Source organism: Myxocyprinus asiaticus, chromosome 11, assembly GCF_019703515.2.
Source record: "Myxocyprinus asiaticus isolate MX2 ecotype Aquarium Trade chromosome 11, UBuf_Myxa_2, whole genome shotgun sequence".
In the NCBI taxonomy this organism is placed as follows: domain Eukaryota; kingdom Metazoa; phylum Chordata; class Actinopteri; order Cypriniformes; family Catostomidae; genus Myxocyprinus; species Myxocyprinus asiaticus.
In genome coordinates, this window is record NC_059354.1 from 16770998 (window position 1) to 16789375 (window position 18378).

General features: G+C 38.9%; 1 protein-coding gene across 1 annotated transcript in view; it reads left to right on the forward strand.

The window, feature by feature from the left end:
• Positions 1 to 18378, forward strand: part of LOC127447692 (partitioning defective 3 homolog B-like) — a 466221-nt gene that overhangs the window by 234834 nt on the left and 213009 nt on the right. Inside the window, 1 exon segment of the mRNA XM_051709699.1 lies at positions 13211 to 13381. Coding sequence (XP_051565659.1) covers positions 13211 to 13381 — 171 coding nt within the window.

Here is an 18378-nt window from a genome sequence, read left to right on the forward strand (position 1 = left end):
AAGAGCAGAGGCTTTTTTCTTGAAACCCTCCCAAACAACTTGTTGCGATGTAGGTGATGTCTGATATTTTTATTTATATATAAATATATATATATATATATATATATATATATATATATATATATATATATATATATATATATATATATTCTTTTTTTTTTTTTTTTTTTGACTTTCTGACCCCAAGACCCAACTAATTTCTGCAATTCTCCAGCTGTGATCCTTGAAGATTCTTTGGCCACTTGAACCATCCTCCTCACTGTGCGTGGAGACAATATAGACACACGTCCTTTTCCGGGCAGATTCTTAAGATCTCCAGTTGATTGGAACATCATAATTATTGCCCTGATGGTGGAAATGGGCATTTTCAATGCTTCGGCTATTTTCTTATAGCCACTTCCCATTTTGTGAAACTCAACAACCTTTTGCTGCACATCAGAACTATATTCTTTAGTCTAACCCACTGTGATTGATAATTAAGGAGTCATGGCTGAACAGTTTTATATTCCTAGTCACCCAGGTCCACTAAAAAAAAAATATATATGAATGGGAATATACTTCAGATATATTTTACTCATAATAATTTCTAGGGGTGCCAATAATTGTGACCAGTGTGTTTTGGAGAAAAAATATTTAATAATGAGATATTTCCCCACTTTCTTCAAAAAAAGGTTAGATTTTTGTGCATTTTTTGAATGAAAGATCAAAAGGACAAACAATGTAGATTTTTTTTCACAGCCTTATATGTCATATTTACCAAGGGTGCCAATATAGCCAGTTATGACAGAGATCCTGATAAAAGGTGAAATGATCGGGATCGGTATCGGCTGATCAGGCAACAAGAAGATTGGTAATCAGTATCGGCTGTAAAAATCCTCATCGGAGCATCCCTAACTTTTATAAATAAATAAAAGTAGTCCTTGCTACTTACCTGGTATATTCTAGGGATCGGCATTTTCAAGTAATTTGGTAGTCAAGTACTCTAACCCAAAAAAAAAAAAAAAAAAAAACAGTAAGCGATTACTCATAAATTAAAATATATGTTAAAAATAACAGGTATAAAGCATACGTGAAATTTATATTTTGTTTTATTGACAAGTTACCTAGAACAGTTTCAAAATAAGCTAACTTCAACAAACTATACTTTTCTTTTTAGAAAAATAAATAAATAAATGAAATTAACAATATGAATTAATAAAAATAAAAAAAAATAAAAAAAATAAATAAAAAGACTTAAAAATAACAGCAAAATCATTGGCACTTAACCGGAGCTTACATAGAAACCAATACTGAAGGCATTAGGTTAAGGCTAATGTACCGCTTCACATTTTCTATCCACCATAAAAGCAGACCCTCGTCGGTAGGCATGACTCCAACGAGTACAGAATATCAGTAGAATATAATTCAGTAAGAGTCAAAATATTGCAAATATTGGCACACTTGCCCCCCACAGGACTCATTTGTAATTGTGAGATTTGGTGAGAGATTTAGAGGGAAAGCACAGTATAATTCTCGCCGCAGACAAATGCACAAAGGAAAATCAATTTTTTGTATTCTAGTAGTGTTTTAAATAGTCAATTAGCTGAACAGGCTGCAATTTTAGTCATTATTCATGGGTAATCTTTCCCTCCACTGAAGCTCACTTCTAGCCTGCGTTCTTCATCCTGAATTCAAAAATGACTCATCACATTCATTTACTACACACACTAGAACCAGTGTTGTTTTGCCATCAATTACAGGGGTGCACCATTCATTTTTATTTTTTTTTACATTTGGATGTGGGATACATGTGATCTTTTGCAGAAGTGGAAATTACTGCAAAATAATGACTTGCATTTTGTCCTGTTCCTCTTACAAAGCTATTGCATGACTTAAGAAGATGTGAAATATAGCACACAAGTCCTGTGTACTTGTATGGAGTTGTTTTTGTTCCTTTGCTTGACAGCCCCTGAGGTTCCCCCAAATGGCATAATAAACATGAATGACTCAATGTCTTGCACAGATTTTTCTGTGAACTCTGCAAAATTATTCCAGCTGCTGCTTTGCTCAGCCATGTGCACATTTGCTTGTGTGGATTTGTGTGTCTACCCAGAGAGTTCACATTCATGCACGCAAGTGTGTGAAGTTTACTTGTGAAGATAAGGATTTGATTTGCACCTTGAGTGAAGCATCTTCTCACTCTGCTTTGTCAGGCCTTTAGCGGCTTGAAAAAGTGGATTTTGTGTTTCAGAGTTTGTGTAGCAGAATAAAAAAAAAAAGCTTCTAAAGCTTCTCCATAATCCTGAAGATTCGTCAGATCATCTTATTCAGAAGGGGGTAGAGGGAGTCATGGCAAAGGTGATACACATGAGTTCTCACACTTGAGTCCCAGTACAGCAGAACTCTGGGTAACACACTCTTAATTCCCCATCCAGTTCCCTGTGAGGGAGTGCAGAAACTGTAGAGCGCTGCCTGTGTTAGCTCCAGCACATTAATGCTAATTAAAAACTCTCCAAACCCATGTTAATGAGTTGGAAGCGTCCCGAGTCTGTGGGTGGGATGCGTCTTCTCCCAAGAGCCAAAGTGGGAAGGCAAGAGGAGGCCGGGGTGAACGAAGCAGTTTCTTGCAAAGTTACAGTTGGCTTGAGTTTGCAAAACAGAAAAATGCTGTTTGCCAGAAGTTATCACGTAAAGAACACATTCTAGTGCTTTTCATGCTATTGTGTCTTTGAATACTAAGAAACAACCTCTCCTCAACACTTCTGATTAGTTTCAGTTGCATTAGAGATACATTGTCATGGGTCTGGTAAGTTTTTGATGGTCAGATTAGAATGGAAACTTACTATGGTGTTCACGTCTGAAAGTGTTCTAATTTGTTTAAGTAATTCATAATATATTAGTCAGATTGATTAACCACAGATATTTATTTTGAGAATATTGGCACTGGACCATACTACCTTACAAAGCCAAAAACGCAGTAACTACACTAACATTGAAAGTGAGCAAATTACTTGAAAGTTTTTTTGTTGTTGTTTTTAAGTCAAATGTGGATTATAAAATATTCTTACTCTGTTTTCTGTGAATCTGAACATATTTAGCCAAACTCATCTGTCACAGGACAGATCATAGTCTAAGAGACTGGATTTAGTTCATAATGCATTTTCGACAAAATGCGAAGGCATCACACACGTGGCCAGTTAAGTGTTGGTTTTCTCTTGTGTGAGACTGCAGCCTCCTCTGCTTCACTGAGACATGGCTGAACCCAGCGATTCCGGACCACGGCATCCAGCCGGCCGAGTTCTTTTCGGTTTTTCGCATGGACAGAACAATGGATTCAGGGAAGTTAAGGGAAGGTGGTGTATGTCTGATGGTTAACAACAGCTGGTGCGACAGCGCGAGCATTGTTCCTCTCACACGTTCCTGCACACCCAACCTGGAGCTTCTGACCATCAAATGTCACCCTTTCTACCTTCCTCAAGAATTCACCTCGATCATAGTAAGTGCAGTTTATATATCACCTCAGGCGTACACGGACACTGCCTTATATGAACTACATGAGGCTCTCGTTGTTCATCAGACTCATCACCGGGACGCTGCGCTCATTGTGATGGGGGACTTTAACAGCGCCAACCTAAAACGCGCAGCGCCAAACTTCCGCCAACACATTTCCTGCCCTACTAGAGGCAACAGGACTCTCTTTGTTACACTCCACTTAAAGAAGGCTACAAAGCACAATCTCTACCACCGTTTGGGAAATCGGACCATGTTGCCATCTTCCTCATACCCAAATACAAACAAATGCTCAAACAAAAAGCTCTGGTTCAGAGGGAGGTCACGCGCTGGACGGACCAATCAGCGGCCACTCTGCAAGATGCTCTAGATGACGTAGATTGGGATATGTTCCGGTGCAGCTCTGATGACATCAATGTGTTTATGGAAGCAGTCGTGGGACTGATCGGGAAACTGGTAGATGATATAGTCTGCAAAACCACCATCAGGATGTTTCCCAACCAGAAGCCATGGGTGGATAAATCCATCCGCGACGCTCTGTCATCCGCACCGCTGCCTATAAAGCGGGGCTCACCACCGGGAACATGGACAATTGCAAAATCACGTCTTACAACACACGCAGAGTGGTGAGGGAGGCAAAGTGGCGATACGGGAAGAAATTGGAGTCACAGTTTCAACAGGGTATCTCTAGAAGCCTGTGGCAGGGACTGAGAACGATAACAGACTATAAAACACCATCCCACAAAATTGCGAATGCTGATGCTTCTCTCGCAGACGAGCTGAACACTTTCTATGCTCACTTCGAGGCTGCAGTTTACTGCGCTAACGGTGCTGACAGTGCCAGTAGTGATAACGGCTGCTTGTATGCGGAGAGCATTAATGCTGGAAATGCATTCGCCATCACAGAGTGCGACGTGAGAAAGGCTTTCCGGAAAGTGAACATAAGGAAGGCAGCAGGACGAGATGGAATCTCAGGTCGGGTCCTCAGAGCCTGCGCTGACCAGCTAGCACCGGTGTTCACAGAGCTGTTCAACCTCTGCTTGGAACAGTCAGTTAGTAACAAGTTGGAGGACCTAGGATTTAGCCCATCTCTGCGTCAGTGGATCTCCAACTTCCTGACTGACAGGCCACAAGCAGTAAGGGTGGGCAGGCATGTCTCACCCCCCCTCACCCTCAGCACTGGAATTCCCCAGGGTTGTGTTCTAAGCCCCCTGCTGTACTCATTGTACACTTATGACTGTGTGGCCACTTCCAACTCCACCACCATTGTCAAGTTTGCTGACAACACTGTTGTGGTGGGCCTGATCTCTGATAAAGACGAGAGGGCCTATTTGCAAGAGATCAAAGGCCTGGAGGACTGGTGCCAGGAGAACAACCTCCTATTGAATGTCAGCAAGACAAAGGAGCTGATAGTGGACTTCAGCACAAAGCAGGTGTGGAGCTACCACCCCATTATGATCAACAGGGCCACAGTGGAGAGAGTGGACAATTTCTGTTATCTTGGCATACACATCTCACACGATCTGTCATGGACCTGCCACATTAACACCATGGTGAAGAAGGCCTGTCAGCATCTTTACCACCTCAGGCACTTAAAGGACTTTAAACTGCCCTCTGTGGTGCTAAAAAACTTTTACACCCGCACCATTGAGAGCGTCCTGACAGGAATCATCACAGCCTGGTTTGGAAACTGCACAAAACAAGATGGACTGGCTTTACAAAGAGTGGTGCGATCGGCTGAGCGCATCACCCACATCAAACTCCCTGACCTGCAGTACATCTACCACAAACAATGCTGGACCAAAGCCAGGAAGATCATGAAATGCCTCAGCCATCCAAATAATGGACTCTTCTCTTTCTTACGGTCAGGGAAACGCTTCTGCTCCCTGATGGCCAAAACAGAGAGAATGAGGAGGAGCCTCTTTCCCCAGGCCATCTGTGTCCTGAACCAAGGACATCACCAGGACTAGGTTCACTATTCAACACCACACACTTGAAGCAATACACACTCTACATTATCATATTATTATATATAATTATTATACATCTACAACATCGCCTCTATAACATTAGCCTGTTGCAGGTCAACATTACTGCACAATTGCACTTTACCTTGCACATGTACATATTGCCAGTCAACTGTTGCTGCTACCACCTCTACATCTGTCATTATGCACTATTTCATATGCATATGCATACTTTGTACATACAGTATATTTCTTCTTTCTCCTATTTTGTGTATATTATTGTGTATTTTATTGTATTTTTTAATTGTGTTTTTTACTTATATTTCTACTCATCTATATATATATGAAAGGTCATGGCTAAATGTACATTTCCAAGGCACTTCAATTTCCAATAGACAAAGTTGGCAGCACCATTCATACATTTTTTAAATATGGTACAACAGCAACCTTCTTGGGGTGTGGAAGAAAGCAAAACTTCACCAAGGGAAATGTTGACTTGAATATTCAAGAAGTAATAAGAAAGAAGTAGGAAAAACCTGTGGAGTCCTGGAAGAAGGTTTTATAGATGTATGACACTAAACTGAAAATGAGTTTTAGACCCATGGGTCAGCAGTACGTCTGGAGTAAGATGACAAGGTGATGACAAGAACGACACCATCCCCACAGTCAAGCATGGAGGTGGTCAGTCCTGTTATGGGGTGTTTTGCGGCTGTAGGAAATGGCTATCCTGATTATGTGACTGACACCATGGATTCTTTCAGGTATCAGGTCATTTTGGCATGAAAAATGTGATGCCTCCAGTGTGTAAATTGAAGCTCGGTGATCACTGGACTTTCCAGCAAGACAATAACACCAAGGATACATCCAAGTTGTCCAAAATCTGGTTCAAGGATAGCTCGTGGAATGTGCTTAAATGGCCCTTTCAGTCCTCATTGAAATCCCATTGCAAACCTTTGTTGGGATTTCAAGGAAGCAGTGGCAGCTCAGAAACCAAAGAATGTCAATGAGCTGGAAGCTTTTGCTCATGAGAAATGTGTAAAAATTCTAATAGAGAGGTGTCCGAAGCCTGAGAACACTTACCTGAAACATTTATTTGCTGTTATTAAGGATAAAGGATGCTCCACAAATGACTGACTTTGGGGGTTGAATATTTTTGACATGACATTTGTGGAGAGAATTAGTTATTTTTTATTTAAAAATTTGGGTAAACTGAACTCTTTGTTCTCAAAATCCCTCAAATGTGTATTAAAAACTTACTTTGACTGTTTACTGAGGTTTTAGTTGATGTGTTTTAATTCACATTACCAGAATGTATTGCTGGTCAGGAGGGGTTGAATAATTTTGATTGCAACTATATATATATATATATATATATATATATATATATATATATATATATATATACACACACAGTTGCAATTAAAATTATTCAACCCCCCTGACCAGCAATACATTCATCATATGGGTCATCAGAAAAGCTTACCTTTGTAAATCCTTACTGTTTTTGGGGGGTCGAGTAATTTCGATTGCAACTGTATAATATAATTTTATCATAAACTGTGGGGAGAAAAACCGTACCAATAATTTCACTACATGTCGTACTGTGTATGGTTATGTATGTGACCAATAAAACTTGAAACTTGAAATTACAAACCTCTCTCCACAGCCCCTCCCCGAGAACCCTCCAAAAAAGCCAAATAACTCCCTCACTTCCTGACAAACAAATCCCATTTCTCCAGCCTTCTAAAAAAACATCTCCTCAAACGCTGCCACCTCGCCCATCTCCCCGCACCACTCCCAAAATGAGGGTGCCCCAGCGGACTTCCGTCCCTTGAGGATAATTTGTCTGCCAATCATGACTCCGGCTAGGACCCAACTTTTTAAATATCTGTCCCCAATATTAACAGCTTTCCCATCATCCAGGATACACAGTCTGGGGTTAAATGAAAATTCAGTGTCCAATACCTCACAATAAAGTTCTGAACCCCCAACCAAAATTCTTGGATCTTTACACATCCCCAACAAAAACATGTGTTGTGTCCCTGTCTTTTGATTGGCACCACCAGCAGGTGGGTGTGTCTTTAAGACCCAGCCTATACAATCTAGAGGGGGTCCAGTAGAATCGATGCAAAATCTTAAATTGCATCAGACAGACCCTTGCATCTCTAGATGCGGACTTGATGCTTTTTAGAATCCTAGCCAACAGTCTCTCCTCCAATACCAAGTTTAAATCTTTCTCCCATAATCTGTTGAGAGAATACGAAGCTCTATCCACCAGAATTAACAGGGAATAATACACCGTTGCTTCATGGCCTTTTCCAAAAGCAGTAATCACCACTTCCAGAGTATCTGCCGCTTTATGGGGGTGTATACTACTCCCAAAAATAGTACAGAACAGGTGGCACAGCTGAAAATATCTAAAGAAATTGTAAAATGTTGAACCAAATTTTCAAAAGATCTCAGCACTCCACTCTCATATAGGTCACCAAGTGTAGTATAAAGGACTTCGCTATCAAATTGCCTGAAATAAGAGAGGGGAACATCTACAGGGAGAGACTGTAGCAGGTAGCTGAATTTTGGAATACAATTAATCTTAATAACAATAACCTTCCCAATAATAGATAAATGTAATGAAGCCCACCTGCCCACATCGCTCGAAAACCTTTTTATTAAAGGGTCGAAATTAACTCTAACTAAATCACACAAATTTGCTGGGAATAAAATGCCCAAATACTTAATGCCTAGTTTGGGCCACTGGAAGGCACCCAGTTGAAAAGCTGTTAATGGGTAGTACACTGTCAGAGCCGAAGCTTCGGATTTACACCAACTGACACTGTAACCTGAGAATTTAGAGAAGGAATTAATAATCCTGTGGAGACGAGGCATAGATCTAATGAGGTCAGAGATGAATAATAAAATATCATCTGCGTAAAGCAAACATTTATGCGCCACACCTCCCGCCATCACTCCTGGAAAATCATCGATGTTGGCTTGTTTTTAATTTTCAAATATTTGCAGTCGAATTGTAATAAATCGTAATGTCAGATATTTCCAACTTTAGTCCCAATATGCCCTAATAAATATATATATATATATATATATATATATATATATATATATATATATATATAAATAATCTGTGCATAAATTGCTTCTAGTCAGGCATGATTCATGTATCACTGGTCTGGGTGATTCCTGAGATTCATGAAGAACAGTGTGATCAGAATCAATACCCCATTTCCTGCTATTTATTCTCCACCTTTAGTTTCATCTCCACTGTTTCTCGGAATAGCCATCAACTGGCTTGAATAGCTGCTTTGCAAGCATTCTACTGAAAGAAAGTAGGAGTGAGCGTTATGGAAGAAATTTAATATTATAATTTGTATCACTGTATTGGCATACATCACAATAAAGATATTTTTCCTGAAATTTAAAATTCTTTGATATTTTAAATAATATTGCAGTAATTATCTTTGGATAATCCCCTGAAAAATACTTTATAAATGAAAGATACTTCATCTCTCTTCATTTTCCCTCTTGTTTTGGAACTTGATGAATGCAAACCAAAAGACAAGATTGAGAAGTCTAGCATCAGCACAAAAACATCTTTACATTATATCCATAAATGGTATAAACACTATAGCAAAACATCTTCTGAAACTGCTTTCACATTGTGTATTACTCAGTGCTAAATTGTAGGTGGAAGTAAAGGTAAATTGAATATGAGACAGATGTGCTTATGTTAACATAGTTGCAGACAGAGATGGGTTATGTGATTCCCCAAAATCAAGTTTGAAAATTAGATTATGGCTCTAATAAAGATCTCTAATTATCTGTGACTCATAGTGTCATAAGGACAGGACATATTTTCGATATGTTAATGCGAGAGATTAATGAAATCTCTCGCATTAACAGGAAGCCAAAGCACTAAGATCACACAGTCAGGGCTCATGTGCTTCTATCATTTCTATCCGGCCAACCAGGTTAGTCCGAGAGATGTTGTGAAGGGTCTTTAGAGAGTGTGTGGGTGTGTAATGACAGTTAATTCTGTTTAACCATGTGGAGGTACTCTGTTTTGTTAGGTGGTCAATGTGGACAGAACGTTCTAACAAGCCATAGACTTTCTCATTTTCTCTCTCAGGTCTCCACAGAGTGCCATAAATCTTACTGAGTCAGGACAGGGCAAAACATTATGGTTTACTCTTTATAAGGCATTGTTTTGAATGTATTTACTAATTGCTGCTTCAATAAATATTTGAACACTTAAGCCACACACATAAATGTATGAAAGCCATTGCATTAGAAAACAAATTATCAAACCAAGTGGCATTTATTTTAAAGCTGAAATGTCTATTTGTTATGCAAAGACCACTACCAGCAAGCTATTTGTTGGTTAATTTCCCCCCAAAAGTGTTAAAACTCTGGTTATGTGTTTTGGCATTGCTTTGTTTGTTTGAGCATCCAAACCAGCCCAACTCTGCAACATTGGGTAGGACTTTCTGTTTGCTGACAAGTGGCAGATAGGAAGTGTTCAGGAAACACACTGTTTTTACTTTTGCAGTTCTGTTGATGGCGCCAGTGACACTGAAACAAAACACTTCAGCTTTAATGATAGATAGCACAAAAATAACACTTTTAAAGTACATTTTTTTTTCATAAAAAAACAAGCAAACAAAGAGAACATACACACAAAATTGTTTTTAAATTATATATATATATATATATATATATATATATATATATATATATATATTGAAGTATAGCCACAAGACATGAGGGATATGCACCTAAACATGATTTTAGTATGTCACTTACTAAACTTTTCTGTGTAAAGTTATAGCCAATTGTACAACTTTATTGCCATAACAATGTAATGTCAACAAACCCTAAAACGACTGTAAAAATTATTATTTTAAACAACTTTACAGCTCAAATAATACATGAGTTTTAACAGAAGAATTAATGTAAGTGATTTTATAAAATTATAAGCTTCACATTTCTGACTTTAAAATTGGCCACATTCACTTCCATTGTAAGTTCTTCACTGTAACAACCTCCATTTTTGCTTTTATTTATTTATTTATTTATTTATTTTTTTTAAGAAAAGGTTGGACGAGTCTAAATTTATTTTTGTGGTAATCAACATTATGCCACAAATGCTGTCGATTGAGCTTAACTTGTATCGAAGCCGGAATATTTCTTTAAGATAAAGGATTTGGACACTGTCTGGTTGTCAAACATTAGTGGAACATTTCAATAGGTAATGTGATGAACTGCACTTGTGGTTATTCTTCTAGGACACTTGTGTGAACATGAGGGAAACTGACCTCATACATCCACCAAAAATGACCTTGGGGCCAGTCGATTAAAAGTAATCACAAAAATTGTTTAGTAAAGTGAAGTTTTGTGAAAAGGTTTAACATAATTTATTTCCAGATATCACTTGGTTTAATAGACACTACCGGTCAAAGTTTTGAAACACTTGACCGAAATGTTTCCCATGATCTTAAAAATCTTTTGATCTGAATGTGTATGCTTAAATGTTTGAAATTAGTTTTGTAGACAAAAATATAATTGTGCCACCATATTAATTTATTTCATTATAAAACTAACATTTAATAAAAAAAAAAAGTTTTTGAAATTGATGACTTGGACCAAATAATAAAGAAAAGCAGCCAATAAGTGCCCAACATAGATGGAAACTCCTACAATACTGTTTAAAAAGCATCCCAGGGTGATACCTCAAGAAGTTGGTTGAGAAAATGTCAAGAGTACATGTCTGCAAATTATAGACAAAGGGTGACTACTCTGAAGTTGATAAAATATAACACAGTTTTGATTTATTTTGGATTTGTTTAGTCACAACATAATTCCCATAGTTCCATTTATGTTATTCCATAGTTTTGATGACTTTACTATTATTCTAAAATGTGAAGAAAAAAAATATAATAAAGAATGAATAAGTGTTTCAAAACTTTTGACCGGTAGTGTATGTGCTGTCAGCATTAACACGTGCGATTAATTAAAAATGTTTAACGCATTAATTTTTCTAAATCGCGATTAAGTCGTACCGATTTGACATTAGATTCTGATATTTTATTCAGCTCTGTGTTGTAAACACTGTTAGAGGGCGGGTCCTTTGCGATGTGTTTAGAGGGGACATTACACTCAAACACACAACAGCTAGTCTGTGTCAATGATCAAGTGCTGGAGAAAGAACCACTTATAAAACTAATGCTTAAGGGACTTCACTTCACTGAAGTCTGTCACATGTCTTTTATAAATCAGCATTTTACCACAGAAGCATGTCCATTCTTACAAGCCCACTGTGCAGCTAGTTTTTCTCCCTGTTGACGCTCTGCTCAAATGTAATATAATTTCAACTTTGTACCCATTGCCGCCGAGCTTTTGAAGTGCCAGCTAATGATCACCGGACAGTTTGGATGAATTATCTTTATATTGGAAGTGCCAGTGCTAAAAGCAGAACAAGATGCGCTTTCATATGGAGTTCAATGCAGCGCTTGATGCCCTGACACGAATCATGTGCATCACATATCTGAAGTGAAAAGACTGATGACTGATTAATATTCAATGAGGGTTTAATGCGCATTGCAATGAATACTAGTTCTTTCAATCAGTCAGCATCCCACTTAGACTTTGGGAAATGTTTAATGTTATGCAAATTTGAGCTATTTTAGTGAATTTCTATCTTTATACTGAGGAGTTTTGAAAATGTTAATAAAGCATTTTTGGTACATACATTATTGTTTTGTTCTATTGTGTTGTTCTTTCCAAAGATCAAATAAATGCATTATGACAGGAAATAAGTATGCATAAAGTCAGATTTTACTACTTTTAAAATCTGAGATTAATCACAATTAACTATGAAAAATTATGAGATTAATCGCGATTAAAAATTTGAATCTACTGACAGCCCTAGTTTAATATTGTGTTATCTAATTCAACATAATTCTTATATTTGAAGTGTGGTTTAAGTTTCCATAAACTTTTTTTTTTCCATTAGCTCCATTAATATCAGCATTTTTTGCCTATATATCTGAGGGTTTTTTCTTTTTTTTTCTTTTTTTTTTTTTTTGCAAGCTCCTGCTTTAACCCTCATGTGAATCTGTGCTCTCTCTCTCGCCTGGAGATAGAGGAAGCAGAGCAGAGGCCTCTGCAGTTCATATTAATTTTAATGATCTTTAGGGCTTTTTATATGTCATGTAATATGCATGTCTTATAATGTCCTTATGCAGGACTAGAGAGACTGAGCTGTTGAATTGTGGGGAATGTACTCCTTGACAGCAGGCCCCTTTAGGCTTAACTGAGCATTATACGCCTGTGGAAAAAAAGCAGATAGTTCTTGTAGAATGTGACAAAATGCAGCAGAGATGTGAAGAAAGTAGGACATTGCCAAGGTGCTTTCGATGAAAATACTTGTACAGAGTTGAAAATAAAAGCCTCTATAATCCAGATGTCTTGACGTGGTGGTGTAATGGTTAATGCTCCGGGCTGGTTTCTGGAAGGTTGCTGGTTTGATCTCTACAAGAACCAAGCTATCAGCCTTCACCATTGTGCCCTTGAGCAAGGCACTTAACTCTAGGTTGCACCTCTGGGATTGTCCGTCTTAGTTTAGTTTATGGCTCTGTTCTGTCTTGATATTTGCTGAAACAAATGAAAGCAACAGACACTGACTGTGGGGCTTGTGAGGCTAAATCAAGATTCTGAATTCTGATTCTGTCTTTTTTGCTTAGGATGGGCGTCTACGCATCAATGACCAGCTTATTGCAGTCAATGGTGAGTCACTGTTGGGAAAGTCCAACCATGAGGCCATGGAGACTCTGCGGAGATCCATGTCTATGGAAGGAAACCTGAGAGGAATGATCCAACTGGTGGTTGTCCGTGCCCTATTACCACCTAACCAGGTACATGTACTGTACTTACCCCTGGATGTCCATAAGCTTTGATGCTAGAACTATTCTTTCTTATTTGTGTTGAAATATCCAGGTATCTTCTGATGGTATCTGATTTTATGTGGTTCTTTGCCGGTCTAAACTGATTCAATTGATGTATCAGCTGGACTACCAGCTAGTGATTCTGAGGTCAACCTGAAAAACCATCTTGGTCAACCTGGTTGGGGCTGGTAGACCATCTTGGCTTGGATAGTGGGGACCTGGTTGAGCTTCTTTACCATCTTCCAAAACAAAACTTGAACTGTTTTGACAAGCTAGACCACCTTAATCACCTTAATGTTTTTTTTTTTTTTTTTTTTTTTTTTCAGCAAGGCTTTTTCAACAGTTTCAAAAAGTAGCTCAGTCACAGGTGTTCAGCATATTCATGAAGAGTAGTCATTTCTTCCCACAAGATGACTGAGATTCTCCTTGATTGAGGTCAATGCTCTGCCTCTTTGGGAAATTGCATTACTGCATGCCACTGTGATGATGTTTCATTTCTATGCGCTTTTAAGACCACGTTGTACATTTTTTTCCTGAAGTGCACATTGCTTGTTAGTGAGTACGGAGCCGCTCTGTAGAGTGTTACATCTATGAATGGATTGAAAGTGGAGAGATGAATACTCTGTGTAGTTGCTCATTCTCTCTCTTCTGGACTAAAGCTGAGGTCTGATACCTGATCTTCTGTCACTTCTTTTTATCCAACATATGCATGTTTATTAGCATCATCAGAAGGTCTCGCAGGGTTGAGGTTTAACACATTCACAATATCAGTCTCACTCTTCCTCACTGCACAAGTGTTGGCATATGCTAATATTATTATTCCCATACTAATATCACTTTAAAGTAGTCCCAATAGATGTGGTGCATCAGTTAAAGCTGATATGTGTAATAGTTCTGTTACAGTTTGGTATCCCAACCTAAAGGAATAGTTCACCCCTAAATGAAAATTCTCTCATTCTCTCATTTACTCTTATTAGCTCTGTAGGTCCATTAAATGCAAGTGAATGGGTGCCAAAACATTTTTAGCCCAAAAAGCACATATAGCCATCATAACGGTAATCCATTTGACTCCAAAGGATTAATTAATGTCTTCTGATTGGGGCCTGGGTAGCTCAGTGGTAAAATACGCTGGCTACCACCCCTGGAGTTCGCTAGTTCGAATCCAGGGCGTGCTGAGTGACTCCAGCCAGGTCTCCTAAGCAACCAAATTGGCCCGGTTGCTAGGGAGGGTAGAGTCACATGGGGTAACCTCCTCGTGGTCGCTATAATGTGGTTTGTTCTCGGTGGGGCGCATGGTGAATTGAGCGTGGTTGCCGCGGTGGATGGCGTGAAGCCTCCACACGCGCTATGTCTCCGTGGCAACGCGCTCAACAAGCCACGTGATAAGATGCGCTGGTTGACTGTCTCAGACGCGGAGGCAACTGGGATTCGTCCTCTGCCACCCGGACTGAGGCGAATCACTATGCGACCACGAGGACTTAGAGTGCATTGGGAATTGGGCATTCCAAATTGGGAGAAAAAGGGGAACCCCCCCCCCCCAAAAAAAAAAAAATTATGTCTTCTGAAGTGAAATGTTAGGTGTGTGTAAGAAATAAATCAATATTATTATTATTATTTATTTATTTATTTATTTTTTACTAGAAATGTTCACTTCCAGCCAACTGTGGTTTGGGCATTGATGAGGGTGGAGTTCAAAGTGCCTCTCACGTGATGTAATTGTGTAAGCCTTTCTCTACATATATATTTATATGTACATACCTTATTAGCAGTTGTTCCTATGGACCACGACACTGTTTCCACACAAAAGCAGCTTATGCAGCGGTCTGAACAAGTTGTCGCCGCAGTTGACGTATTCAAACCAGCTGAATGAGGCATCTATGTATGATTATCTATGCTCCTCTGTTGTAAACAAAACTGCACTTCCATTTTTTTTCGTATTTCATGCGTCAGTTCTCGGGTGAAATTGCCAGCGCGCTTACAGCACGATACATGCTGATATACATGCTGCGTGACCTCGACCCTCGAGATTTTTTTGTTACAAAAAAAAGTTTAAAATATTGATCTATTTCTTACACCTAGTGTTTCGCTTCAGAATACATTAATTACATTTACATTTATTTATTTGCATTTTACATTTATTCATTTGGCAGACGCTTTTATCCAAAGTGACTTACAAAAGAGGAATACATTATAAGCGAATCATCTTAAGGAGACAGTGGTACGAAAAGTGCTATATTACAAAGTTTCACTAGCATCAGAATAGTAGTATTCAAGACAGATTGAAGTGCAACAAGTTTTTTTTAATGTTTTTTTTTTTTTTTTTTTTTTTTTAGTGATTGGTTAAGTGCTCATGGAAAAGATGTGTTTTTAGCCGTTTTTTGAAGACAGAAAGTGAGTCAGCTTCACGGATGGAGTTGGGAAGGTCATTCCACCAATGTGGTATGATGAAACCCAAAGTCCTGAAAAGTGTTTTGGTGCCTCTTTGTGTTGGTACAACAAGGCACTGTTCCTTAGCTGACCCCAGGCTTTTGGTGGGAACATAGCTCTGCAGAAATTATTTTAGGTAGGCTGGAGCAGACCTAGTGACTGTTCTGTATGCCAGCATCAGAGCCTTGAATTTGATACATGCAGCAACCGGCAGCCGGTTAAGAGAGACAGTGAGTGGTGTAACATGCGCTGTCTTTGCTTCATGAAAGACCAGATGTGCTGCTGCATTCTGGATCATTTTCAGGGGTCTAATTGTGCATGCAGGTAGGCCTGGAATAAGAGCATTACAGTAGTCCAGTCTAGTTATGACAAGTGACTGAACAAAAAGTTGTGTGGCATGTTCAGAGAGGAAGGGTCTTATCTTCCTGATATTGTAGTGAATAAATCTACATGATTTTGCTGTCTTTGAGATGTGGTCTGTGAAATGTAGTTGGTTATTGATGGTTACCCCTAGATTTCTGACTGTTTTGGAAGGCATCACTGTAGTTGAACCCAGGTGCACGGTGATGTTGTGTTCAACAGCAGGGCTGGCCAAACATGTTCTGCTAAACATCTCGGCCTGGATGAACCACTAGAGTCATATGGATTAATTTTATGATGGCTATATGTGCTTTTAGGAGCTTCAAAATTTTGGCACCATTTACCTGCATTTTATGGACCATCAGAGCTGAAATATTCTTCCAAATGTCTTTGTTTTCTGCTGAAGAAAGAAAGTCATACACATCTGGGATGTCATGAGGGTGAGTATGTGATGAGAGATTTTTCATTTTTAGTTGAACTATTCCTTTAATATGTAGAGTTAACTATAAGTAAGCTGTTAGTCTAAACACTGTGGCTCTCTAGCGCTTTCCAAAATTGCTCTCTTTGTTTGAGCAGCCCGTCCAGCCTGACACATCAGCGTAAACTCAAAAAAGATCAACAAACATGTAAAGACTAATGAATACCTTGCATTTCAAACAAAAATTGCCCAGTTAGTTTGGCATCTTAAGTTCCAAAGGAGGCCAAAGCATCAAACACAATTCCCGTCACAGCACTACTCACACACATCGGTTTTAAAATAGTGCTGCTGAGTTTGTACATGAATCAGTGTTTTTGAACAAATCATTCTCATCCTTTTCCATTGTTTCTGTGGTGAACACCAAATGTGTTGAGTCAATCATTGATTGACTTACTCATTAAAAAAAAAAAAAAAAAAAAAAAGTGCTAATTTGTTGCCACCTACTGGTGTAAATATGCAAACTCCAAAAATAGTCACTGAATGAATCAGTGAATAAATCTAAATGAATTGTGAATCAAAATTCCCATCACTATTTAGAAAATCCACAAACACAGAGAAGTGTTTATTCATTAAACATTATGCACACTTTGGCCAGATATGTCATATGGTTTTGGTCCACCAATGAAAATAGTTCCAAAAGAACCTTAAGTTCAACAATTGTGTGTTGCCAAGCTGTCATCTAGCAAACATGAACAAGTGGAGTGCTACAGACAGTGAAACGTCCCAGTGATGCTATACTAAATATCAGTGCTTTTGAAACATCGCTTGTCCAATTAACTTACAGGACCAGAACTAACTGTGGTTTAATTTAATTAGGTTTTATGACTTTTACCTGACCATATTTTGTCAGTTTACTATCAGCTTACTATCATATTTTGTCAGTTTACTATCAGATGCAGACTGATACTTGCTGTGTCATAAAACCTGACTAAAAGGGCTGGTAATTGCAGTTAGTACTTTGCCACATCTTTTAACTTTCTCTATTATTTCCTCTGTGCTGGAGGAATTTGCATCAAGCAGCATGTTTTAGCCTTTTCCCCTCCCCTGCACCTGGTTTTGAGAGCAACCATATGGTCACCCCAGGATTCCCTTCTCATACATACACACTTGCTGACACACTCCACCCCAAGGCTTACAACTGCTCCAAAGTGGTGTGTAATTAGGCTACACAATGGAGCAGTCCCTCTGGCTGTATAGATTGATGGTTATTGGGGGCCCTTTGTGAGGATTGACAGGCTGGGAGGGGCGGGCACGGCCAGTCTGTGGTGTTATTGTTCTCATAAAATAAAGATTCAAGTTCATTCTGCTTTATGGGCTTTGGACGCCCCCGTCATGGCTGTTGATGGGGCGTAGAATGGAGTCTGGGCTGATGGGATGCCATTGACCCTTCTGTGTAGAGGTGGGGTGAGATGCTAGTTGGTGGATGGATGGATGGAGAAAAACATGAATGGATGGGGGACAGATTGTGTGTGAGGGGACTTTGTATGGGACCCAAGAGCTTGTCACTGGGTTCAAATTGATAGATCATTCAAGCCAGATGCAGGAAAATGAAAGTTTCGTCCTGAGGTAAAACTCGCAGTGGACTGATGCTGAAATATTGTTCAGCATGCTTTTAGTACCACAAGTAAGAGATGTATCTAGTAATAAAGGGAAGATTAGTTTCTACAGCCACAAGGCTCTGAGAGCATGTATTGTTGAAGCT